Source organism: Talaromyces proteolyticus (assembly GCF_021365285.1).
Source record: "Talaromyces proteolyticus strain PMI_201 chromosome Unknown BGW36scaffold_10, whole genome shotgun sequence".
Lineage (NCBI taxonomy): Eukaryota > Fungi > Ascomycota > Eurotiomycetes > Eurotiales > Trichocomaceae > Talaromyces > Talaromyces proteolyticus.
In genome coordinates, this window is record NW_025764286.1 from 564,494 (window position 1) to 590,685 (window position 26,192).

The following is a 26,192-nucleotide window of genomic DNA, read 5'->3' on the forward strand; positions in this document are numbered from 1 at the left end:
CCATGAGTAGATACTGTGAGTGACGAATCACAATCCATAAGCTTCAATGTAGCATATGTAACAAATATATTTCTCTTACCGATTGAATAAGACTTTTAACTTTTTGATAGGAAATGAGTTCGTGACCACAGAGCTGGATGACAAAAATATGTTACTAACAAACTGTTCGATGCAAAATGCACTTCATCCAAGTGATCGACTTACATAACTATTCACCATTCGACTGCAATCTGCATATAGCATTCTCGCAACCTTCATATTTCCCGGTACTGACGTGAAGAGGGCACCGATAGCCGATGCTCCAATAATTTGTTCCGGTAGAGTGTTGGAGTCAATGTGAAATCCATCGAATGATCGAAACATAGGAGAAATGTGTTTCATAAAAATGGTGAGTAAAATATTTAGTAAGTTGAGGTCGTAAGGGCGGGAAATATGAGGGGTTTGTAGATAACGATTCACTTGTGCATCAAGCTTGAGTACCTCGCTGGGGTCGATAAATCTCATGAAATTCTCAAATGATGCCATTATATTGTTGGGGTTAGTTATAACGTCATTTCTATGTTCACCTCCAGCTCCTACCACGTCAGAATCCATAGGGTCAATAAAGAAATAGGGATTTGTCCATAAAAAAGAGTCTGTATCGAATAGCATCAGGTTACTATCAAACTCCATCTGAAAAAACGAGTCAACATTCAGGTTCAAAATCAGCCTTACCGAGAGATGGCAGGGTGGGACAAGGAGAAATTAATAGCAAAAACCAATACCTACAAATGGGGTTTCCAGTTCCGTTGAATCGTGAAGGTTATATTGTTCATTCAACCCATCAAATAGATTCGGCTGTTGGAGAAACGACGAAGACTCGGACTGATTCGCAGCCTCTCTTCCCGGGCGAGAAGATAAAGTCATCACATGCTAGTATGATTTTATTCCTTAGCGAACATACTATGGGGTGGACTTCACACCATTTACCATATCATTTTGCTCCCTAAAGTAAACACAATCGACCTGTTTCCGCGCACAGTTCTGGCAAGGGTCTGCGCCATTACATTTCAATTTCTTCGAATGGCATTGTTGACAAGCGACTCGCACTCGCGATTTTGGCTTTTCACTTGGCTGACGAGCTGCTGTACTGCGAGCTTGCGCGCCTGGTCGATTCGTACAAAACTTTTCTTTGTGTCGGAGCATAGCATCATGGCGCTGAAAGCTATAGTCGCAGAACTCACAGGTATATGGTCGTGTATTTCCATCTAATACAGTTATTCAGCAATCAGCTAATTATCAACGATTACTTGTGGACTGGGAGCAGCATACGTATAAGCATGTGTCGGGCACAATGCTCTCGACGGCTAAACGTCCGTCCGCATTGTGAACACTTGGAGTAATCAGACTCGGCGGTAAACATCCTAACGGTCTATGTAACTTACGGTGCGTCTCGGGTCCATTTTACTTTCCTTGCCAATGATACATAAGAGGATATTAGGTATATCGATGGAGAAGAGATGTCAAACTTCAACGACTATACCAAAAAGGGGGCAACCATTACTTAGTAAGGGTTATTTTGCTTATTTTACTTGCATGTTTTGTTTTTTTGGTCTAGTTAGGATGGGGGGTCGCCCCAGCGACCAATCATATCCAAGTATCACCATATCGATTCAATCAAGCAGTTTCGAAATCGAAAAAAAAGATTACCTACATATCAAAATAAAATGAATGAGTAACAGTCCTACTAAATGACGAAATGTAAAACTCGAGAGAATGTGTGGCCCGTCAATCTTGTACTCGTCAGTATGTCCTAACTTACGCAAAAATATGACATCTACGATAACATCACGAAAACATTGGAGTAGATGAGCTGCCTATTCTAACACCAGTAACGACTCGTTCCGTAGATGGCCAAAGTCAATCGATAGAACTAGGGCTTTTCTGGGTGATTCAATTGTACGGAACGCGGATACCAGAGAAGAAAGCCCTAACAGATCACCATGACGACTTACCCCAGCTATTCCTAAACCCAATGTAGATATAATATCCAAATCAGGAAAAGTAGGATGATATTATACATTTGTTCTCTAGGCTACCGTATCGCGTCCCTATGAGTTCATAAGGCAGAGCAGACTATAAATGAAACTGATGGGATATCCCAGAACATATCTACTTTCCCTCTTCACACATTCGGTGCAAGCTTTGCTACATTTGCTTGATTCTAAAGCTATAATTGGCTTCCTGATAGCTTCAAACGCCGAGAACTTTTCGTATCAAACTCATGTTCTTACTAGAACCGGCTCAAACAGCATACTAGCTGCATTCGATTCATCGATTTAATTTCTCCTTGAGACCCCTCTCGTTTCTGTTCCTCCTCAAAGATCAGAACAACGAAGTCTTGCAGCTCGTATAATCCTCTACTATATACAACTACGACAAAATGGCAAGATCATGAAACATGTTGGCTTCAAGCCCGCGTTTCTCTATGGAGGAGCGGAAGACTACTGCTCAGCGCGATCGTTGTGAGCCTGATCATCCTAACACCGAGCATCACGGCATGGCAGTTCTCACCGGAAAATCTATCAATGGGGATGAAAACATTATTATAAAAGTTTACGAAGTCGAAAGAGCATCGTCATCTTCCTCGTGCTCTACACCGCACAGCCCAGGCAACCGGGCAACCAAGAACAGTAACGGACGTATCTCAAAACCTCAAAGTAAGCCTACCTCTCCTTCTCTCGCATTATTCTACCCATTTTCAGAAATGACGTCTCGATTGTACATGGAACCATATATTGATCGTTCTACAGTGCCCGCATTAAAGCGCCTACACAGGCAGGGTCCATTACCAATAGTGTCTCAAAAGAAGAAAGTCCGTTTCTCAGAGGCCAATATCCACGCCACTACCACCAATTACTCCGGAAACCGCATTCGTGAAATAAGCTCATCTCTTCCTCCTAAAATATCTCCTCGCCTGATTCTTCACGGACCTAAGCCGCCTCAACAGGACCGCATTGTGACGTTAATGTTCGAGGGTAAACTGATCCGTGTTGTCAAAATGGAATAAATGTACTTGGATAGGAAATTGGATTCTTGAAAAAGATGCGGATTTGAGATTTACAATGTTGTCTTCTATTATTTTTGGAAGTCTTGGAAAGTCTGGAATTGGAATTACAGAAATGATTCAAATGTTATTGTTAGGAGTTTGGGGTTATCAATATCATTATACCTATGTGTACTTGAAAATGTTTATGATGGGATTCATCCTGCTTGAACGTACTTGACCTGCTCACAATACAAGCTGGATTTCTGTTTTCAAAACTCTCTATCCCATTATAGAAAAGTAATTTCCTTAAACAGGCTTAAAATATCAATTAAGTTTCTATTGCCGCAGTATATGGAGCTTTGATGATTAATATCAATTTTGAATTACACAGTAGAAATACCGACATATAGGAAATACCAATGTATGGGTATAATATGGTCAATTTCAAATTGATCTGATAGTTTAAGGGACATTACACATCTCGAAAAGAAACATGATAAAAGAGAGAAAAGAGAAAGTCGTGATCACGTCTCCCAATCCAAACACAATATATAAAGAAAAAATGTAAAATCCAGTTAGAATGCACCGTCAATTTCCGTAGCCAGATGATCCCAGTCATGCGTAGGCATATTGGAAAAGGAAATTTGAAGATGTCAGTTTGAAACGCCCACAAAGTGGGAATGAATTATCCCTCTTGTTATAATGCAAGTGAGTGGTTTAAATTCCTTTAACTCCACACCAGTCTATTCTCTCCAGGTTTGCGTTAATTGCAAGTGGAAATTGGAGGAATAGTAGTGAAGTAAAGGAATTCGAGTTGTAGAGAAGACAGCCCGAAAAGCAAATGCAAGCCGTCCCAGAAACGCCGAAAGAACCTCACCTCCCCTCGCCTTATGATCCCGATGTAAACCCACCGCTGCGGGGACAGCTTTGCCCCGCAGAATCCACAAGACACCGTAAAAACCATGCATTCATTGATATGAAATAAAAAGAAAGGCTGGTTCGAGGTGCGAACCTCGTACCTGGCAAAAATCCAAAGGAAAATGTAGTATGATGGAAAATCAGAATAGTAGGGTGAACAGTATATCCCCAAATTTACCTGTCGTTTTCGATGTTTACCACCAAGCCTTAGTAGACTGTCTGACGCGCAAAACGACGTCCGCCGATACTGATTTCGGGTGCATATCGAACGTCTGTGAATTGCTGGTGACTTGAAGATCTCGAAGCTGCTGGTCGCGCCAATAGGACCTCGGGTTCGCGCTCGCGGGAGTCGTATGTGTAAGTGCGCGTCTTGGGCGTACGGCTAGAAGTTGAAGATCGTGATGGCGAATTCCGCACTTCTGCGGGCTCCCGAACGATTGTCTCAGTGTACCTGTCAGGTGATTCGACAATATGGTATCGACTAGACTTTGGGACGCCGCTAGTGCCTTGGGACATTTCTGGTGTACCAGGTCCACTAGAGTAGCCAGAGTCATAGCGTTCAGCACCACGAGGGCGAGTTTTAGTAGAGACGTTGGGGCCATCCATGGAGATGCCCGCTACCATATTTACCAATTTCGACATCCCGTTTGACTCTGATCGGCTGGAGCCTTCACGGCGCGTTCGAGGGTAGGGTGCAGTCGCGGCGCGAGCGACTGGGGGAGGGGCTCTGGATGATGAAAGCTTTGGAGGCGAGGTAGTGCTTGTAGCACTTCGTTCCAATCCTCGAGTTTGAGAGGATAGGCGGTCATGGGATCTCCGCGATGTTCTAAGCGGGGAAAGAGCACGATCTTCATTCCGATAGGAACGACTTGAATAGTTGGAAGACTCCCTATCGTAACGATGACTATCATACTCAGCATGAGGGCGAGTAGGGTGATGTCCCCGACCCTTTCCGGTATATTCCCTCCAGTAGTCTTCGTTTCTATCCAAATTATCCCTCCTATGTTCGTATTCTGTGTCACTCCCAGAATCGGATTCGACGTAATGTCCTCGACTTCGTCCCGTTGTGACAGGTTCGGTCTTGGATCGTCGTGGAACTGAGTCACGCGGGGAGGAGCGTGAATGACTCGAAACTTTCACATAAACCAACTCATCTTCTGACTCTGAGTGGTCGTTTGCGTAGGTGTAAGAAGCAGTGGTCCTCTCGTACTTGTCATAACCATCGCGGCGACGCTCTTTAGTGCGATCTTTGGCACGGTCATGATGCCTGGATTTCGCGTGGTCACGATCACTCTGTTTCGTAGTTCTGGAGCTTGATACAGGAACCGATTTTGCCTTTTTCTCTTCACCGACTTTGGTGTGGGCGCGCTTACTGGACTGGCTGTACTTTTGAGAATATGATGGAGGCTCTTCAGCAAATCGATCATCGCTGTCGGTGAAAAATGCAGCGTCGGCCGGAGCACGTTCTTCATACATGCGCCCGTCACGATATTCCCGGCTTGACATGCTTTTCGAAGCATTCATGGCATTTGCAGCACTTCTCAATGCTTCCAGACGTACTAAATTGTCATGCATCTCGCGGCGCGTGTCATCGCTGAGGATTTCATAGGACTGCTGAACTTTTTGGAAATTGTCGGCGGCCTGGGGTCGAAGAGAGACATCAGCAACCTTGTCAGGGTGGCATTTAAGAATCAGTTTGCGGTATGCAGTTTTGATTTCAGCGGAGTTTGAGGACTTGGAGACCCCAAGCACCGTGTATGGGTCGAAATCTGGTAATTCGCTGGACATGTTGAAGTATGATGTGGGTCGTGTATTAAGTATGTTAGCATGAGGTTGTTGCTGGTGGAAGTTGAGAAATAATGCAGGGTGCGAAAAGGATAGATAATGGCGTGAGTCAAGGAATGAGTCGATGATAATTGATGGCAAATGTCCGTGTTACAGCAATTATCAGTCAACACATTATGGTCGTGGCGGCATTGAGGACCAGCAGAAGTGCAAGCTGGCAATTGAAAGAAGCGGCAGGTCAATGAACGACGCGGCTGGCGGACTCTAATATGTCAATGACGGAGACATCGACCGGAAGCAGCAGGAAAGATTGACAAGAACGCGAGAGCGAGGAAGCCGAAGGAATGATATTGAGAAAACGACAACTGATGGCGCAGAGTCGCTTGGAAGGGCCGGGGTGGCAGTATATCCGGGCGGCGACGGATGGCGACAACGTTGTTAGTGACTTGTTAGTCAGGATTATTATTCCCTCGCTGGTGGTAATTGAGGGTTACCGCTAAGATCTGATGCGGCAAGGAGTGCGGAACGATCCAAGAATTACAGTGCACCACTGGTTCGTCAGGGGCACTGTGGGGCTGCACGGGGCCTCCCGTACGGTACCGCTCGGTATTATGCGCGTATTTGCGTATTTGTCACCTGTTGTAGCCACGACTGCGACCTCCTCCCGCACGTAACCAACAGCAGCGATCGGAGCGACCTAGACGGGCCCCCCGTCAGGCACAGGAACTAATCAACTGCGAGGGTGAGGAGGCAAAAAGGACCACCCACACGGCGGCAAACCACAGACTGATCGCTGGCCTCTGAAGCAGCTACTGGCTAGTCGAGCTGCGCCACTCTGGTCCGCTCCAGCCAGTGTTACTAAGATCTTGTCTGAGCGAGCAGTCCCGAGAAGCAACAGGAAGATCCTAGAGGAATTGCTTCCCGGCAGGCTCGTGCTATTGTGAGACTGTCAGGGTTCGGATGCGCGATGCGATGTCAGCTCACACAACACTGCGTATCACGGAATAATGGCTGACGGGCGTATATTATTGTTGTCGCTGTACAACCAGTGGTAGTCTTCACTTAAGGGTCAGGCGTGACACGGCGTTCATCTGCCCACCTGGTCGTCGAGCAAGCAGCGGTGAGGGCTGCCCAGTAACGCAGTATGTTCACACGTAACGCTAAAGTTCGTTGAGCGTTCCAGACAAGCACACCTGTACCGTGCTGTTTCGCTACGTAAGTAACTGAGCGACACACCCCGCTGCTGAGACAACGTGGGGTTTGGAGACAGGACGCTTGGCAAGTGATGAGTGGACGGGCAGCGAAACAAAAAACGTCGACGACAGCAAAGAGGTGCCGTTATGGCTTTATGATATGTTAAAAAGGTTGCCGTCGACCGTGGATGAAATCATCTACTGTCGTTAAACCGGGAAATATGATACAATAAATATGCTGATCAACATTCTAGAGCCTTGTCGCCAAGTCCATCACCCTCTGATCACTGACCACTTACTCTTACTTCTTGATTAGTTCACAAAATTACTCGTCTCCGGTTCCTCGTGTCAGAGCCCCAAAACTACTGATGGAATACGATGTATGCCATTCTATAACACTGGCAACAAGCATACTTTAGCCCTCAGCCTGCTCTGTCCTGTCGGCGGCTGGCTGTTCCTTGTCCTGACTTGTTGCTTTCCGCAAGCCTCGCCGGCCACTATCACACCTATCTGACTATCCTAGAAAACCCTGGCTTTCGAGAACAAAAGCCCTGCACCCGGGCTTGCGGGCCAGGGCTTAGAACAAAGGAATCCAATGCGCATACTGCATGTAGTTCTATGAATAAGACGGAGAATAAGTCTCAGGTCATCGTCATGTTGGGGCTGCTGGCGATTCGGGTCCTCACTGGACAGCCAGATACTAGATACCACCGTATACAGGGAGCATCTCCAAGCCTTGTCGAGTCAACAGGCTGGCAGTGCTGACGTAGTTTGTGGTTGCGCAGGGCAGTCAATGGCAGCGCAGAACAGGCAGAGAACCGCAGGCGATGATGTAGCTGGGGAGTCACTGCGGTACATTACATTCTGCCGAGGCCACGGCGCTGATTGGCCGTGATAGGTCTAAGCTCCACCGGGCGGCCGTGCCACCTCCTCCGCCCACAGGCCAATCAACAGCCATACATAGTGATCCACTCCACCGTGCTGGACCCCCACTTTGCACGACAGCGGCTAACCGGTTCGGGAATGCACCTAATTCTGAGTCGGCCAGATTACTGATGGCTGCATGGTCAATGATTAATCCGCCATAATAATCATCCGCCATGACCCTTTATGACTTGACCGTTGTCTGAGCCTGTATCAGATCGCGTCTAGTGACTGGTCATGGTCATACCTGTCAAAGCTTGCATCATGGATCATACATCATGGATCAAACCCGAACGTCGTGACATCTCCGCGCATCCTACTGTCAAAGTACAGTGGATACATATCAGCAGATCCATCGTCAATAATGGCTAGTTTCAGAGCGAGACAACTGGCAGCTACTTCTACGACGCTGTCACTAAGGACAGAAAGCAGATCGACATAATCAATAATTATGAGACAAACCTGGTTGAAAATGATGCTGCGCCTCTGTCCGGCCCGCTATTCTTCTCTTGCATAGTACTATGGAAACCAATTCTAGAAGGGCAGCCAACCCAACACCACGTCGGTAGTGTCGGCTACGGAGCCCACGAGTCAACGGGCTTCCAGGCAGGCAACATCATTAACTCAATCTTTCCTCAACAATCAGGTGCAAACAAGGGCAAACACAAAAAGTTGGAGACAGGTACCATAATCAACCACCTGCAGCTGAACTAGCAGCTCTGCAGTGAGTTTATTTACTATCTGGAACGAATGACAGTGCAGCCACTCGGCGGTAACTGCGCGCCTCGCGCTGGAGGGGCATTTTGAGCACTGGTCCCATGTTCAAAACTCCATACTAGACTCTATTCGCCCAGCACCTGCTCCTGGTTTTGTCGAATAGGGCACTTGGCAGAATGCTCCAAAAAGTGGCCGAGACGATAACAAGCTAATCGTACGACGCCCACTCCACATGGCGACTCTCCCACGTCTGGCCGTGCCAACTCATTCGGGCTCTGACTCTCGTGGCCGCCATCAAATCGTAGGATGGCGAGGCTTGTCTAGTGAAAAGGAATAATACGTAGCAACAGTGCGTGCGACAACGGAGGAGGAAATGATCCGTTCGTTGGCTGGTAAGAGTCATGCGATATAGTATCCGACAAGTCAAATGGATAGCTCGAGTGGTACTATTGGTCTACAAATATTCCAGGGCTGTCTGGGTCCACTGCGGTAGGAACCGTTTCCAAATGCATAGACCGATATATTATTACTCACCGAGCCCCGCAGCATCAAAAGAAGCACTGAGGCAGAGGTAGTTAGAGAATAGCAAAGCAAAGCAAGGCAAGGGACAGAAAAGCAGAGAGAAAGGCCAATTACCATGCTGGGGCTTGAATAGGTGATTCAGTTTCTCTTCAGTCATGCAGCCTGGTCATGCACCTCACCGGGTTTCGTCCCATGCATCCAGTCCAATCGGACAAGGGCAGAGTCGACGGAGTATACTACCTTAAGCCTTGAATAGTTATTCTCAAAGAGGTGCGACACCACAAGAAAGAATTAAAAAAGCCGCCCACGACCCATCAGACCTCCACCTTACCGATACCTAACCTCTCTAGGGAGTTGGCTTACCCCTCGGACCCCACCAACTTCAAATTTTGTACGACGTGACTCAATAGAATATTATTAAAGGACCACTCATATCGATTTTAATCAATGATAGGCGTCTAGAATGATTATCAAGTGATCAGCTCCATCATCGGCCAGGCTTTCCAGCGGAGAAATTTCTGCCAGTCCAGTCACTGCTGAGTGTTACTAGTTGATAATTGGAGGATGAGCTTATTTCCTTTTTCATAGAAAAGGTGGAAAGTCATACCATACTTCAACCTACTGAGTAGTATATCTGCAAGCAAGCATCCAAATTTCGGGTGTGATGAAATCAGTGTTTGGCATGAAGAGTCACCGGATGAGTAACAGAGATGTGATCAAAATGCATTATGCTTGATCTTGGATAACGCCATCATCGGTATGACAGTAGTCGCCGAGAACAGCCGTAAAGGCAATAGCTTCTCATTTTTGCTGCATGATTAAATGTGACTTGAGACTATCTTGATCCTCTCTGAGCAAACCCTCGATGTACATGTCGGAGTGACTGAAGTTCTGTAGGTAGGTTTTGCTTCGGGTAAAGACACACTAAATAACACAAGTTTGAATATAGTAGTGTTGAGAGTTTCTGCCTTTCATCTGCATTTACACCAATTTGTACCAAATTCAATTTAGAATTCTTCGGACGGGGGGACCTGTAGATAACAGAGAAAGTTCAAGTATTATTTAATAAAAATTGATATAAGGAGAGCTCCTATACCTCATCCGTTTTTTATGGTACTATATTTAAACTTTTTTTTAGCCTACTGTACATTCATTTATACAAATATGAGGCTTCAATTGTACTATGCGAAACAATAATAGATTAATAGATTACATATATTATTAGCTAACCATAGTAGTTTAGTTTATCACCCAAAATATTGAATTGATATAAATTGATGTACAGCTATATTTTGCTTTCAATTCCACTGTGAAATCAGAGTTGTCAATGAAAATCAATTCATGAGGCTTTATAACATTGACGTATCCGAGAAACGCTGTAGTAACCATGTCTAAATAAGTCCGCAAGTCTACCATTCATGGAACGAGAGACTACTTACTTGCAAGAAATATACAGGTCAATGGTCATCAACAGTCTTCATCAGTAGTCCATCTTGCGCCATAGGAACCCAATTTGAACGATGTTCTGAGAATGGCATGAATGGTGGACTAGGCAGTGCGCACAGCGTACCTTACTCAAACCAAAAAAAATGTTGAGAAGCTTTCTTCTGTCATAAATACAGACTAAACAATTCATACTCACCCGCCACCCTCATGGTCCCAGATTGGAAGATTGATATCCACTACGATAGGTCGGTTGAACTGTTTCCCGTTAATGTGAGGCCAGCTTTTCGCCATGATGGCTGCATTGATAATACAAGTTTCTTGCCGAATATTATCATCCATATCTGAATTTGGTACGCTAGTAGTCTTAGATGTGCATGCGCTGCTTGTATTTCGCAAAGCTGGGTGTCTTTTTCCAGTGAGATCGATGAGGTTTTGCTTTTTACTGTTAAGAGGTGGTAAAGCCTCCTTATCAACTGAGACTGTACTAGCATTCGCTGACCACATTACTCGTTCATAGCCCCGACCCTCATGTACGTGGCCGCAGATAGAAAGCATCGGTTTGATCCTGCTCAAGGCATCGAGTAATTGCCTGCAGCCTGTCGATTCGCTTGGCCCGTAATCGGCAGGATGGTGATCGCAATACCCGAATGGAGGTGTATGGGTAACTACTATGTCTGTATCTGTAGGAATTTGGCTCCATAAACGTTCGCCATCCTCTGCTGTGCTGTATCCAAAGGCCCATTGCCCCCGAAATCGCGAGAATGGAGACCCAAAGACCTTGAACATCGTTCGGGGCCCTTCAGGACGAGATAGTTTCACCAAGGTAGATTTATGGTTCAGGAAAATGACTGACCCATCCCCGGTATTTACAATGTCAATACATGCTGTGACATCCTGAAGCTCCTTGTGAAAAATTCCTCCATGCTCAGCATAGAAGTCCGGATCCAAAGTCACATCGTGGTTGCCTATGGAGTCAAGGAGGATGGTGTTAGTCAAGTAAATGTTCTCGTTACCATTACTGCTATTTCATGAATTTTTTACGACTAACCCGCAATTACAATCTTTGCTTCGTAATCTGCATCTTTGATCCATTGAAGGGTACGCTTGAGTTGCGATATACTGCCAGTATTTGTAAGATCTCCAGCATGAATCAGGACATCGCCAGGAGGTAAGGAAAAGCCCGCCTCTTGCGGCAAATAGCCATGCGTATCTGATACACAAACAAAGCGAGTCTTTCGATAAGAAACCATTAGCGAATTATTAGAATCTTGTAAAAAGCTTCGAATCGCAAGATGCTTAGCGGAGACTTGTGAATGGTGGAGCAGACCGGCAGGAAGTTGAACGCGGATTGGCTGAAATCACGTGCCTTGCCCACCCAGTCAAAGCGCCGCACCAAGTCAATTTCGGCATCCAGTTAGGGCAAGCAGCCCTAGCGCACCATTTTTGCCGCTAGGACACCTCAATCAAGCGAGACCTTCATCTCCAGACCGACAACCCATCGCGCCAACAACCAGCCTTTCGTCTCGCTGGATATTTTTCGAACAGAAACCCGGTGACAGGAGCAGGATGTCCACATTCGAGCCAGTTGTACGTTGCAGCCCTTTGAAAACCCCGTGATTCCATCGTCGTCAGTCCCATATTTTGGGATGGGAATGTTGAAATCGAGTCATCTCGCTAATTCCGTGATGTGTTTGAACAGGTCGTTATCGACGGCAAGGGACACCTCTTGGGTCGCCTGGCCAGCATTGTGGCAAAGCAGTTGCTCAATGGTCAGAAGATCGTCGTTGTGCGAACTGAAGCACTCAACATCTCCGGCGAGTTCTTCCGCGCAAAGTGTATGTCACTCGATTTTCTTTTTCCTCTCTATTTCAAGGAACGGCCACGGCAAAAACTTTTGGGTTATAATCAACTATGGGCCAATGGCAGAATTGTGAATTGCAGAAAATACGGTAGACTGACCCGGAATTTGATAGTGAAATACCATGCCTATCTCCGCAAGGCTACTCGTTTCAACCCCACCCGCGGTGGTAAGAGATCCCATGGACATTACTACAATCAAAATTTGCTCATGAAATTGTGCAGGTCCTTTCCACTTCCGTGCTCCTTCTCGCATCTTCTACAAGACCGTCCGTGGCATGATTCCCCACAAGACCGCCCGCGGTGCTGCTGCTTTGGAGAGACTCAAGGTTTTCGAGGGTGTCCCTCCTCCATACGACAAGAAGAAGCGTGTCGTTGTTCCTCAAGCCCTTCGCGTGCTCCGTCTTAAGCCTGGTCGCAAGTACTGCACCGTTGGTCGTCTGAGCCACGAAGTCGGCTGGAAATACCAGGATGTTGTTTCTAGGTACGTTTTTCTTAGACTTACCATAAAATTGCGAGGACTTCTGCTTACATATAACTAGACTCGAGGAGCGGAGGAAGGTCAAGAGTGCTGCATACTACGAGCGCAAGAAGGCCGTTCGACGACAGCTCGCTCAGGCCCAGAAGACGGCTAAGGTTGATGACAAGGTCAAGAGCCAACTGGCCGAATTGGGCTACTAAGCATCTGCGGTGGTTGTTGGCTGTGTCTGGAATGATGTGGAGGGACTAGGTAGCAGTATGGTTATCAGCGGGACCGTACAGCGAGCCTGGAAAGCCTCTTAAATTTGGTCATGAAAAAAAATAAACGCTCTCAAACAAATGGCATGCTGGAATGGACATGGGGAGGGCCCAGGAGAAATGGATTCTTCACTGAATCACTTGGGACATAAAACACATGATGATTTCAACATGGCATAGTGCCGGCTTTCATATTTCGCCATGGCGCAATGAATAATTCAAAGAATTTTTTTCAAGTTCCAATATCCGTTGTTTTCACTGGTTCTATGTAGAGTGCAATGACATTTGATATGTACGAAGTCCTTCATGATCTATTCTGCATGTTAATAAGAACTATTGCTATGTGCCCAATGCCCACGACTAGCATATCTAATTGACACTTCGAAGGCTAAGCGCTGAGTGTACCCGGGGACAGTGTCCACCCAGCCAGGGTCCTCCGACTCTAACCAATTGACAGAGCGAAAATCCCCGAATCGATCCTCGGGCCGGCCAATCTTCCCCACGTATAAAATCCCGCCCTGGGGGAAATGTTCTAAGCTCATTCTGCTCCAGGTTTCGTCCTATTTGTTGTCATTAAGAATAATTTCAAAGCGCGGCTCCTAGTTCATGCCATGTCCACACCGAAAAACCGCCTCTCTGGCCTTCTTGGTCACTTTCTGCCTTCACATGCCAGTAATGATGTAGGCACCGTGAACCACCACACATTGTCACCAACGTTCTTCCTTCCGCGGGCAGCTGCAATCGAGCCAGATGTAGGGAACCCATTCCTTAATCTCTGCTATATTGAGATACCAATTACTGTGGCAGGCTGAAGCTATATACCATGTAACTGCCAACAACAAAGTCCTGCGAAGAAGTTACATCGAAGCAGCAGATCGCGCACGAGGTCTTGCGTACTATCTCAAGAAACATGGATACAAGCGCGTCGGCATTTTGGCGCCAAACACACCTGCGTTCCTAGAATCTATATTTGGCATTGCGGCTGCTGGAGCCACGAATGTTGGTCAGTTCGCCAGTCTTGGGGATACTTGAATAGTTTTTCGGCTAATATGTTCCTTGTTGTAGCGGTAAATTATCGATTGAAACACGAAGATGTTGGCTATATATTTGAACACTCGGAAGTCGAACTCGTTATCGTTGACGAGGAATTCGTCTCCCTGCTTGATTCATTCAAACAAAATCACCCGAATATCCCGTTATTGATTGACACGGATACGGATGCAACAGAAGGTGAATTGAGCGGTCCATTTGACGACGCCGTTATGGAAGGATTGCAGTATGATGTCGCTTCGGGAAATCAAGGTTGGAGTGGGTTGGAAGCCCAAGCTCCTGATGAGAACTCGACAATGGCTCTCGCATATACAAGTGGTACTACTGCCCGGCCCAAGGGAGTAGAGTACACGCATCGAGGAGCATATCTGGCTGCGCTCGGTAATGTAATAGAATCCGGGCTTAATTACCACAAAGGTCGCTGTGGGTATCTATGGACATTGCCGATGTTCCATGCCATGGGTAAGTTTAACAATCACAATCTCTTTTCTTCATATTCTAAGCTAGTTTTATCAGGATGGACTTTCCCGTGGGCTATCACAGCAGTCAGAGGAACGCATTATTGCCTTAGGAAAATCGACTACCCATACATTTGGCATCTTCTCAAGAACGAGAATGTGACACACTTTAATGCTGCTCCCACGGTAAATACTCTTTTGTGTGCCGCTCGAGAGGCTGAGAAACTTCCGAACCCAGTGCGGGTTACCGTCGCTGCTAGCCCCCCATCAGCACATTTGTTTGAACAGATGACAAATCTCAATCTTCATCCGGTACACGTCTATGGAATGACCGAGACGTACGGCCCTATAACTAAAGGCTACCACATGCCAGTGTGGGACACTCTTCCAATCAAGGAAAAATACCAAAAGATGGCCCGGCAAGGTCATGGATTCGTAACAAGTCTTCCCGCGCGAGTGATCCAGACAGAAGTCCCTGAGGGAACCATTGTCGACGTGCAGCGTAATGGGCTTGAGCTTGGCGAGATCGTTTTTGCGGGTAACATCTGCGCCAAAGGCTACTACAAGGATCCTGCAGCTACGCAAAAGTTGTTTGCGGGAGGGGTTCTACACTCGGGAGATCTAGCGGTTTGGCATCCAGATGGAGCTATTCAAATATTGGATCGAGCCAAGGATATCATCATCAGCGGTATGATAACTTCCCTGCCTGTAAAACTTGAGGCACCACTCTGACATCATTCTTTAGGTGGTGAGAATATATCTTCAGTAGCCCTGGAGTCGATGCTGGTCACACACCCCGATGTTCTTGAAGCTGGCGTCGTCTCCGTGCCCGACACTCACTGGGGCGAGCGACCGAAAGCGTTTATCACGGTGCAAGCCGGGAAACAAGTTGAGGGCAAGGCTATCATCGAATGGGCTAAGAATGTCAGTGGAATCAGCAAATTCATGGTCCCTCGTGAGGTTGAGGTTGTTCCTGAGCTTCCTAAGACTAGCACCGGCAAAGTCAAGAAGAATGTCCTGCGAGAGTGGGCCAAGGGAGCTGATCGAAAAACGGTGCAATGAATGTGCTGTTGACTTGGCTCTTCAAGGCGGTCTTTCTCACGTTCAAGTTAGACGAAGAATATAAACACTGAGCGGGGTTAGGAGTTGTGATCATTTTGTGTACATAGTAAGGAATATACCGATATTTATCGAAGAATTGCATAACAAGGGCAACCCGAGTCAACATCATGCAAGACCAAAGCCTTAACATCAATTGATCAGTTGAAGCTGTAAATGGACATTGCCTAGCCCAATCAGGATAGGCGCCAGTCTGTGACTCGTGACAGATATCGAACTGGCACGAGACAGGCTGAAACTGGTCATTCCCTTGTCTGCGTGTACTTGTATCATATTAATAATGATCTCCTGTTCGTCCCGGTTGGACGGGTAGGAAAGCCCTTTCAGTATTGTATTAATAATAATGTTGGCTTACATATCACACCAACATATGTGACGATTCTCGACTTGCGTCATTGTTGACAGAAGACAACGCGAGTGATTAGCTAGACTTCTAGGCAAGTTCATTATGATAGATAGCAAATATGTCAATGGATATGTATTTCGACAATATTAAATAACAAATATGCGCTTTCAGTATTCGTAGTACGACCAGATGACATTGGAAGCAGCCAGGCTGTTCAGCTGGCAGACTCCGCTTCTGGTTGGCTCCCGCCTGCGGTGGTGAAGCGCTTGGGCGAGCATCCATCCCACTTTGCTCCTCTGGCGTCCATCTTCCGCTTCAATGCCTTGCCAACAACGACCTCTCGATTCACTCCACCTACCCTAAACACCTGTCGGTTTATTCTGCTGGCCTGTTTGCGCCTTATTTGCAATCATTCATCATAATTTTCTGTGGATCCGCGGGACAGATCTGCACAATCCTCGTTCATGATTTTCATTCGTCCGCAACTCTAGCAGCCTTGCCTATCCCTTCCTTCAGCTGTCGACCGAGATTTCGCTCTACCTTTGGCCTATCAAATCTTTGACGAAGGCAGTAGCAGTGACTCCCTTAAAGCCTGTCCCAGATACGCTTCTGATCATCGTCCTCGAACACGTGAACGTTAAACCGAACCGCAAAAATCAAAAAGGCAAACCCGTCGTTGGAATGAGAATATCTGGGAGCATATGATACTGAAGACAAAGCTTGTCGGACTTTTCTTGAAAGATTTTGCGTTGATCTGGCACGCCTGGGACCTTTTTTAATGGGGACGCGTTCCTGATGAATGAGAGGAAGAAAGAGAAGAAGTGAAGAACGAACAAGTTTACCAGTAACGTTTGGGTAGTCATTTTCAAGTCAACTTCTTCAAAATGCTTCGCTCGCGGCCCGCTGCTCGAATTTCGAGCAAGTCACCTTCTGAGTCTTCGACATCAACTTCGCCTGAACGTGCGGCAGATGATGATACCGACTTTTTCGCTCAGGCAAACGATTCCCAGTCTTCTATCGGAGTAGCAACATTTCGCGAACATGTAGTGAGCAATGATATGGACGTCATCACCCCTCCAATAGGGCGACTTCCCCCCGAGATTTTGATCTCTATATTTTCGAAATTGAGCTCCCCCGTGGACATGTTGAACTGCATTTTAGTGTGTCAGAAATGGGCAGCTAATTGTGTTGGAATTCTTTGGCATCGACCCTCGTGCAATCGATTCGAAAACCTCCGCAGTGTCGTGACATCAGTGGGTAAGCAGGATAGTTATTTCCCTTATTCGGACCTTATCAAGCGTCTCAACCTCTCTGCTTTAACCGACAAAGTCAGCGACGGCACAGTTCTCCCCTTCACACACTGCAAGCGCATCGAACGCTTGACTTTGACAAACTGCTCTAAATTGACAGACAAAGGTGTCTCGGACTTGGTAGAGGGTAACCGACATCTACAAGCTCTAGATGTCTCTGAGCTCCGATCTCTCACAGATCATACGCTGTTCACTGTGGCAAAGAATTGTCCACGGTTACAAGGGTTGAATATCACAAGCTGTTCTAAAATTTCTGATGAGTCTTTGGTGGTTGTATCCGAAAGCTGCAAACATCTGAAGCGGGTATGTATGATTGCGTCTCTGGTACTGAATAAATGATTGACTTAACCTATTAGCTCAAATTGAATGGCGTCACCCAAGTCACGGATAGATCCATATTATCATTTGCAGAAAATTGCCCCTCGATCCTCGAGATCGATTTACATGCTTGCAGACAGGTTAGAAGTCCGTCAGTTACAGCACTACTGTCTACCCTACGGAATCTTCGAGAATTACGTCTACCCTATTGTACTGAGATCGACAGTTCGGCTTTTCTCAAACTTCCCAGACAGCCATTATTCGAAAGCCTCCGCATCTTGGACCTAACAGCCTGCGAGAATGTCGGGGATGATGCCGTTGAACGTATCATCGATTCTGCACATCGGCTGCGCAACCTCGTTCTTGCCAAGTGTAAATACATAACCGACCGTGCCGTCCTAGCTATCTGTAAGCTGGGAAAGAATTTGCACTATGTACACTTAGGTCACTGTGCAAATATCACTGATGAGGCCGTCACCCAATTAGTGAAGTCCTGCAACCGCATTCGATATATCGATTTGGCCTGCTGCAATAATCTTACTGACAGGAGCGTTCAACAACTGGCGACTTTGCCGAAGCTGAAACGGATTGGTCTGGTCAAATGCGGCGCGATTACAGACTCTAGTATTCTCGCCCTTGCTCGCTCTAGAGCGTCTCCACACCCCCTAGGCTCTAGCTGTCTAGAGAGAGTGCATCTTAGTTATTGTGCAAATTTAACCATGGAGGTATGTGGTATTCGAGAAGACATTCTAAGGACGTTACTGATCGCATATTAATAGGGAATTCATGCCTTACTCAATCATTGTCCTCGTCTAACCCACCTCAGTCTCACAGGAGTACATGCGTTTTTACGTGAAGAACTCACTGCATTCTGCCGTGAAGCCCCCCCTGAGTTCACTCAACAACAACGTGACCTTTTTTGTGTCTTCAGCGGAGAAGGTGTTTCTCGGCTACGCGAGTTCCTGAACCGAAACGCTGTCCCATATCCGGAAGGTCCGGAAGCCACGATGTATGATGACGATGAGGAGCTTGATGAGGACGAGAACCACGTGACTGGGTTAATGAGCGCTGCGTCCATCCGTGATGATGACGATGACATGGGGGATGGTTTTATAGAAGTTGGACCTCCACAAGGTTGAAGATCCTATTTTAATTGCCTTGTTAGTTTACACAAGCGCCTTGTGACATCGACATATTCTACTGATGGGTGAAGGAATTCACCCAATCCAACGACCACAGGTCTCGCACTTGTCCAGTGTGTTGCTCGTATCCTCTGTCTGGCTTGGTGCGAAGCTACAGGTGCCCTACTCATTCTTATGTCGTGCTCCTTACAGCAATTACTTTGACGAGTATTGATCGCCGTACGACCACTCCAGCAATCGCCTGGTTTTTGATTGATACCCATAACGAATTCATATAGCGTCTTTGACATTCTTCTTTTGAGCCTAGAAGCTATTTCTGGGGTTTCCCTACGCACACGACTGGGTCTGGAATTGCATTGTACAGATATAGAGTATTGGCACGCTCTTAACGACTTGTCTTTGTATTCAACTTGTTTCTTTTACTGCGTTGTCTATATACCTTCTCATCATGATTTGAATATGATATGACATTTTTAGTAATTCAGCATTTCCGTCAACACTTGTGTACGAGTCCTGATAGGTAATTAACAATCCCGACAGGTAATTAACATGCAGAAGTATCTTGCATCTCTTGAGACAGCTAACTCTGAGAGAGCTCTATGAATTTAAGTATCTTTGCTTCATAGTGGACTATGTATGAATGCCGTGATTGGAAAGCGATTACAAACCCCGCACGCTAGTCTCCACACCAGCTTCTCTGATTCGCCGGTAGTCAGCGCGATGGAGAGCTGCTTCAGTTCTGCCAGCATATCCCGCTTCCGAACATCATCATGCTCGAAGGATTAACTGCGCCCCTCGTTCCCAAACCGCGTACCACGTCGGTCTGCTGCCGTGGTTCACAAAGCCTATATCCCAATGGCCGCAAAGCAATGGAACCCCCTGGCGTTTAATCGCTGGCCGGTGACTGTCATTGTGACTGTCGTCTACCTTGCCATCCTCATCCCCATCCTCGTGATCGAGCATGTTCTTCCTTCAGCCCCGACTTCTACCCTCGATGGCCTCGATATTCATGAAGCATGGCTTGATCTACAGCATCTCACGAGCGGATTTCATCCATATAATGCCCATCAAAATGATGAGGTGAGAAGCTGGCTGTTAACCCGTATTGACGAGATCCTGCAGGAAAACAGAGGTCTCTCAGCTGCTGATAAGGAGGCGGGGCTAGATCAGTACAAACCCGATGTGTTTGTATTTGATGATAATGTTTCGAATTTGACTGTATATCAGTCGTATATGGGTGTGTATTTCGAAGGAACCAACGTTATGGTTTACATTCGTGGCCGCGATGACGACAAACGCAACTGGTGGGAAACCCCGGGGCTTTCGCCATCAGGGAAAGGTGGTGTGCTTGTGAACGCGCATTATGATAGTGTATCTACTGGTTATGGAGCTACCGATGATGGTATTGGGGTTATATCGGGCCTGCAACTAGTCAAGTACTTCACAACGCCGGGACACGAGCCCTCTCGAGGATTGGTGGTGCTTTTTAATAACGGCGAAGAGGATTTCCTGAATGGAGCACGTGTCTACAGCCAGCATCCCATATCCAAATTTGCTCACACATTTTTGAATTTGGAAGGGGCCGGAGCTGGTGGTCGTGCCACGCTCTTCCGCGCCAGCGACACTCAGGTTGCTCGTGCGTACAAGAAATCTCCATATCCTTTTGGATCCGTATTATCAGACACTGGCTTCAAAACGAACTTGATTCGGAGTCAGACTGACTACATCGTATTCGAAGGCGACTTGGGGCTACGCGGCCTAGATGTCGCCTTCATGGAGCCTCGGGCTAGATATCACACCAACCAAGATGATGCTAAACATACCAGCTTACAATCTCTCTGGCATATGCTGTCTGCAGCGGTAGCTACGACAGAAGATTTAGTCTCCGATTCAAGCGATGACTTCGAGGGGAAACCTCAAGGACCTGGAAAGGTAGCTAGCGGCTCGGGTTCTGAATCTGTCTGGTTTGACTTATTCGGTACTACGTTTGTGGTATTTGAACTGCACACGCTCTTCGCGCTTTCGGTCACCCTATTGATTGTAGGGCCTTTGACATTGTTGATTACAAGTATTGTTCTGGCGAATCAGGATCGGATGTATTTGTTTGCTATTTCAATTCCAGTCGATGACGGTTTTGAAAGTGTACCGCTACGTGGGTGGAGAGGGGTTTTCCGATTCCCGTTTATTTCTGTCACAGCAACTGCAGGGGCTGTAGCATTGGCTTATCTGTTCGCCAAAGTCAACCCTTTAATTGTCCATAGCAGTGAATACGCAGTTTGGAGTACGGTGGTATCTGCTTGGGTCTTCATAGCATGGTTCCTCTCCCGGATTGCGAATTTTGCCCGACCTTCAGCATTACATCGCATCTATATGTTGACATGGTTGTCTCTCGTTACATGGGTGCTTCTTGTGGTCGCTACTGTGTACGAAAACCGGGACGGTATTGCAGGTGGCTACTTCGTTCTCTTTTATACGTTCGGCACCTTTTTAGCTACGTGGATATCATATCTAGAGCTTTTTGCGCTACCTAAGAAAGCTGAATTTGCTAACCAGTTTGGTGGACAAACTTCACGACGAGCTAGTTCGGGTGGCAGTCGTCTTATGACGCCTAGTGCCGATTCTATGGGCCAACACGAAGAGGAAGAAGAGCCATCGGAGTCAACATCTCTTCTTAGGGGGCGACGAACGACATTTGCAAATTATACTCGTGCTGAGAACAACGACGACGGGGACGCTATTCACAGTGAGACTGGGAGAGAAGAACCTGAGGTCCAAAATACAAATGTCTACGGCTATGAACAGGCCTGGAGCGCAAAACTGCCGACGTGGACCTGGGTGATACAATTTCTTCTAACTGCTCCGATTGTAATTATCCTTGTTGGTCAGTTAGGTCTACTCATCACAAGTGCGACACATCAAACTGGACAGGATGGCAGTTCTTCCTTGACAGTATATCTTCTGATTGCTGTGTCAACGACATTGTTGTTTATTCCTACTCTTCCTTTCCTTCACCGGTTCACATATCACATCCCAACCTTTTTATTCCTGCTGTTCGTCGCCACTCTTATTTACAACCTGGTTGCCTTTCCATTTTCTGCTGAAAACCGAGTAAAGCTCTTTTTCGTACAAGAAGTTGATCTCGACACAGGTGTCAATCAGGTATCTTTGACTGGCATCCCACCATTCGTCAGCGACGCTGTTGCATTGATACCAAGTGCCAACGGCCAGAATGCAACCTGCGCCTGGAAGACAGACCGACTGCGGTGTTCATGGGAAGGATTAGCACCTCATGTCCTTCTCAATTCCAGATCTGAAGAGCCACCACTGCAAGAATGGGTGCAGTACAAAACCAAACGCTTGGAATCAGTACCAAACAGCAACAACCGCCGTGGTCAGGTTCAAATCTCTGGACTAGACAGCCGTGGATGTGTTCTGAATTTTGATACCCCCATTAAGGCGTTCCATGTGGCTGGATCAGCAATTGATGAAGTCCGTTACCCAATCAACATTCCGCCAGAAGGCACCAGTGAAATCCGTCTCTGGAGTCGTAAATGGGAAAATAACTTCGTGGTGGATGTTGAATGGAAACCCGAAACAGATGCAGACGACGAAAAACTTACAGGCACAGCAACCTGTACCTGGAGCGACGCCAACACCCCTGGCTTGATTCCAGCTCTAGACGAGATTATACAGTATAGCCCAGACTGGGTAGCTGTCACAAAGTTAGAGTCTGGTTTAGTCAAGGGCAGTCGGAAATTTACAATTTAAAGGCGCTATGCATATTTGTTCCATCTGGTTTGTATTATTGGTTTATGCATTTTGACATGCCATAATTATACTGCGTGATGATTGCTTGCATGTAATATTGGGTCATGTCTTGTACATGCCTGAGAGGGAATTTAATACTGAGCTAGTATAAATACATGTTAATGTTGGATATTGTGTTGTGGTGTATGTCAATTACATCATCCACTTTAATGTGAACACTGCAGGATTTCAATTGATATCAAACATCAAATACGTGTATATTCAAGGATTTGCAATTTTCCTATTCATAATCATCGATTACGTTGGTATGTCCATATACCTGTAGGTCTGCTTCGCTCAAAGATGATTAATTCTAAACGAATAGGACTATTCGGAATATAGACCGGTTCTTTTTTTCTTCTTTCTTGAATAAACGAATGGATTGATAGCAGGGGTATACCTCCCACTACTCGAAAGACGTATTCCTCGTCACAGCAAGGAAAGTCAATGACCACAACTGTCTAATATCGGATTCTATCAAGCTCATCAGCATAAACCTTATTCATCATATTATCATTAATAAGAAGAATAAAACATACCAGTTTGACTCGACGACCCCGGTGGCGGGGGCATTACACCTAACGGCGTAGGGACAAAAGTCTCATTCTTATCATTATAAACCCACGACCAAACCTCCTGCGACAACTGCGGGGTGTTGGCGTCAATCGAGTCCCAGAGAATATTATACGCGTTCTTGACGTTGCCATACACAGCATCATCCTTACAGAAATCCGGCTGCGTGGTCTTTCCATGGCTAGAGGTAGTATTGCTGCATCGACCAAGCTGCTGCTCCAGCCCCTTGGCCATCATGGCGAGGGGCCAGGACCAGATCACCGTGCCGTGATACGCACCGCTCGTCCAGTTCGCCGCATACACTGGGTTCTCGCCATATGCTGGGTTCGCGACGATCATGCCGGCGCCGGTTAGCAGGCCCGCGGGGAATGTGCGGCGGATGTTGTTGGCGGTTTGGTTCATGAAAGCAGTGAGTTGGGACTGGCTGCCGGTGGTGTTGAGTAGGAAATGGCGGAAGCAGTCATCGGTGTTCATGACGGCGACTTGGTTTAGGTTGTCGTTGCCGTCGAGGGAGAGGGCATGAAAGGTCACGTCGTCGTCGATAGAGTCGGTCTGGTTGGGACCTGTGAAGCCAATGGTTTGGGCGTAGGAGGAGACGAGTTGTTTGGCTTGGGATTTGGGCACGGTGACACGGAAGAATTGGAGGGTTTCGTCTTCCCAGACTTGTGCGTATTTGTCGGCAAGAATGGCCCAGGAGGAGGACTTGGTGGAGAAAAATTTGCGGCGGGATAGGGATGCGATGGCGCGGAGAGCAGCGGGCATTAGGGCTGTGTTAACATCGTAGGGGATTCGTCCACCGCCAATGCCTTGATGGGATATATTAGTATTCGGGGGTGGTGATATTGGAATGGGTGACAGTTACCATATGTGCTGTCTCGCCATTCACCAACGATCTGGTTGTCTTTTAAACGGACAAGATTGGCTTGGGTTTGGTTGTTTTTGCCGGCAAAAGGAGCAGCAAGTCTGAGGATGCGCTCTGCGTTGATGGCAGCTAGTTGACCATAGGTGAGGTTTTTGTTGTTAGGGTTGGTAGCTCCAGCGGCGATACTATTTTGAATTAAGCTACGTCCGTATAATATGACAAATTATTACCTACCTGACGAATGTCTTGGCCCTGCTCTTACCAACAGAGTTTTCAACAAAATATTTGTTCATCAAGATAGGGAGATAGTAATCCGAGTCAACCTATAAAGTTGTTAACGAGGGCCACCTGACTGGAAAAATTTTTGCACATACCATCTTGTAATCGTACTGCGGATCAGTGCTGACTATACCATCCTGCTGGTTCAACCACGTAGCATAGTCACTACTCCAATTAGCATAGGTCACGACACCTAATATGATTATTGATTATTAACCCACCCGATGGTCTCCTCATGGCAGACGCTGCCATCAGTTCTGTTCAATCGTTCCAAAACCGCAGCAATAACCGCCTCCATAGCACTATTTTCACCTTTACTCAAAACAGGCTCCAACAAAAGCGCAGAGATCATGGAATCACGACCAAAATAAGTCAAGAACCTCCATGCGCCAGCCAAAAGCTTAGTTGAGTACGACAAAAACGACAATGCCGTCGTCCTCTCGGGATCCTGCTGAATTAATGCGGTGGAGCTGTTGCTCAGCACCTGTGCTGGGCTGAGCTGGGTCAACTGCGGGTAGTTGAATTCAGCGGCGAAGACGTAGTCTCCGGCCTCGAATTTCAGTGTCTTGTTATTGATAGTAACAGATCCGTTTGTAGCGGGCGTGAAGTTGAGGTGAGTCGTCGTGACGTTATCAAGCCACAATCGCTGCAGAGAAGCACCGCCATTTGGCAGGCTAGTTACATTGATCGTATCCTGGATCTGAGGCTGCAAGAGACTAGGTCCCTCGACAAAGTCACGAATAGTCCGGATACTGCCGAGGATGGGGACTGTCAAGGAGGCAGAAGTATTGAAGCGAATTGTGCCGGTGACGCCATAGTAAGATGTAGTGCTATTTGAAGACGAAGCGCTTCCACTTTCAATTGCAGCCAATGGATTTCCCACAGTGGAATTGACAACCTCGATACTCAAACTTCCGTTAACTCCGTTTTCAGGCGCAAAGTACGCGCAGACACCGCTGTTTCCTGCGGGCCAAGCGGCGATGAATCGAGGGGAGATCAGGGTTAGATTGCTGTCGGGTTGAGGGCTCGTAATGACGACCTGAGCAGCAGTGTTGCAGTCGGAGTAAAAAAAGTTATCATAAGGGGCATCAGGAAGGTGGAGCGTTGCTGGAGAAGAGGAGCATGTAGACGGGGTGGCTCCTCCTAGAACCGAGAGCGAGCTCAAGGTCGTGACGAGTAATTGCCAACGCATCATGGCCGAAGTAATTATTTTGTATGGCAGATATGACGCGAAACAATCATATTGGATCAAAGAGCAGGGAAGGTGTGTTTATAGTCTGGGTGTTCGGGGGACCTTCGGCGACTTCTTTTCGAGGTCCGTTTTAGTACATTCCTCAGAGACCAAGGGAATAAAATAAGTGCTGGAAATGAACGATCCCTCTGTTTCCGATTAGCTGAAACTCGAGTGAGATTTACTTTCATGGGGACGGCGGGGATTTATCTCTTTTTCTTTCCCTTTACAGGTAAAAGTGAAGCCAATGGCAGCAACAATTTCTCCGGAGACGATACAAAAATACATATATGCTCGGAAAAAATCCCTGTTTCGCCGATTCTCCGATTGAATTAGTAGATGATTGGGCCAGGCTCTAGTACTACGGCGAAGGTCTATCGAAATTCGCTAAGGGGGGCTTGGTTGGTGAAGTAGCGACGACGATCAATTTCTCTATTTAACAACTGTATGCGGAGAATACACATTGGGTCCCCACAAAATAGGCCAGCCACTTTTGCATGGGCCTGTTCCCCGCGCCGCCACCATTAACCATACCAAAATCATCCCTTGGCCACGCAAATAGCTGCATG

General features: G+C 46.8%; 9 protein-coding genes across 9 annotated transcripts; 5 read left to right on the forward strand and 4 right to left on the reverse strand.

Moving 5' to 3' along the window:
- Positions 1-122: 122 nt before the first annotated feature.
- On the reverse strand, positions 123-1,548 carry BGW36DRAFT_27462 (uncharacterized protein). The gene is made up of 5 exons (XM_046210177.1): positions 1,425-1,548; positions 1,312-1,372; positions 970-1,247; positions 769-912; positions 123-672 (listed from the first exon to the last, which is right to left on the reverse strand). The coding sequence occupies exons 1-5, from the start codon at positions 1,440-1,442 to the stop codon at positions 184-186; spliced, it is 990 nt and encodes a 329-aa protein (XP_046068654.1). The 5' UTR covers positions 1,443-1,548; the 3' UTR covers positions 123-183.
- Positions 1,549-2,440: 892 nt separating this feature from the next.
- BGW36DRAFT_362333 (uncharacterized protein) lies at positions 2,441-3,049 on the forward strand (the record flags this gene model as incomplete). Its single annotated transcript, XM_046214366.1, has 1 exon — positions 2,441-3,049. One exon carries the CDS (start codon positions 2,441-2,443, stop codon positions 3,047-3,049), a length of 609 nt encoding a protein of 202 aa, XP_046068655.1.
- A 1,104-nt stretch (positions 3,050-4,153) lies between these two features.
- On the reverse strand, positions 4,154-5,734 carry BGW36DRAFT_362334 (uncharacterized protein; the record flags this gene model as incomplete). Its single annotated transcript, XM_046214367.1, has 1 exon — positions 4,154-5,734. The coding sequence occupies one exon, from the start codon at positions 5,732-5,734 to the stop codon at positions 4,154-4,156; it is 1,581 nt and encodes a 526-aa protein (XP_046068656.1).
- A 4,647-nt stretch (positions 5,735-10,381) lies between these two features.
- Positions 10,382-12,019, reverse strand: BGW36DRAFT_346771 (Ser/Thr protein phosphatase family protein). The gene is made up of 2 exons (XM_046213225.1): positions 11,582-12,019; positions 10,382-11,498 (listed from the first exon to the last, which is right to left on the reverse strand). The coding sequence occupies exons 1-2, from the start codon at positions 11,781-11,783 to the stop codon at positions 10,726-10,728; spliced, it is 975 nt and encodes a 324-aa protein (XP_046068657.1). The 5' UTR covers positions 11,784-12,019; the 3' UTR covers positions 10,382-10,725.
- Positions 11,942-13,261, forward strand: BGW36DRAFT_27539 (60S ribosomal protein L16). The gene is made up of 5 exons (XM_046210184.1): positions 11,942-12,120; positions 12,233-12,368; positions 12,507-12,560; positions 12,616-12,874; positions 12,933-13,261. Exons 1-5 carry the CDS (start codon positions 12,100-12,102, stop codon positions 13,069-13,071), a joined length of 609 nt encoding a protein of 202 aa, XP_046068658.1. The 5' UTR covers positions 11,942-12,099; the 3' UTR covers positions 13,072-13,261.
- Positions 13,262-13,739: 478 nt separating this feature from the next.
- BGW36DRAFT_302225 (putative AMP-binding domain protein) lies at positions 13,740-15,698 on the forward strand (the record flags this gene model as incomplete). The annotated part of the gene is made up of 5 exons (XM_046211763.1): positions 13,740-13,880; positions 13,936-14,131; positions 14,194-14,640; positions 14,695-15,324; positions 15,382-15,698. 5 exons carry the CDS (start codon positions 13,740-13,742, stop codon positions 15,696-15,698), a joined length of 1,731 nt encoding a protein of 576 aa, XP_046068659.1.
- Positions 15,699-16,985: 1,287 nt separating this feature from the next.
- Positions 16,986-18,868, forward strand: BGW36DRAFT_430533 (putative ubiquitin ligase complex F-box protein GRR1; the record flags this gene model as incomplete). Its single annotated transcript, XM_046220854.1, has 3 exons — positions 16,986-17,714; positions 17,768-18,454; positions 18,509-18,868. 3 exons carry the CDS (start codon positions 16,986-16,988, stop codon positions 18,866-18,868), a joined length of 1,776 nt encoding a protein of 591 aa, XP_046068660.1.
- An 858-nt stretch (positions 18,869-19,726) lies between these two features.
- On the forward strand, positions 19,727-22,639 carry BGW36DRAFT_302149 (putative zinc metalloprotease; the record flags this gene model as incomplete). Its single annotated transcript, XM_046211756.1, has 1 exon — positions 19,727-22,639. One exon carries the CDS (start codon positions 19,727-19,729, stop codon positions 22,637-22,639), a length of 2,913 nt encoding a protein of 970 aa, XP_046068661.1.
- Positions 22,640-22,861: 222 nt separating this feature from the next.
- On the reverse strand, positions 22,862-26,004 carry BGW36DRAFT_27714 (uncharacterized protein). Its single transcript, XM_046210197.1, has 6 exons — positions 24,614-26,004; positions 24,488-24,557; positions 24,348-24,436; positions 24,114-24,298; positions 23,218-24,057; positions 22,862-23,152 (listed from the first exon to the last, which is right to left on the reverse strand). The coding sequence occupies exons 1-6, from the start codon at positions 25,585-25,587 to the stop codon at positions 23,085-23,087; spliced, it is 2,226 nt and encodes a 741-aa protein (XP_046068662.1). The 5' UTR covers positions 25,588-26,004; the 3' UTR covers positions 22,862-23,084.
- Positions 26,005-26,192: the final 188 nt, after the last annotated feature.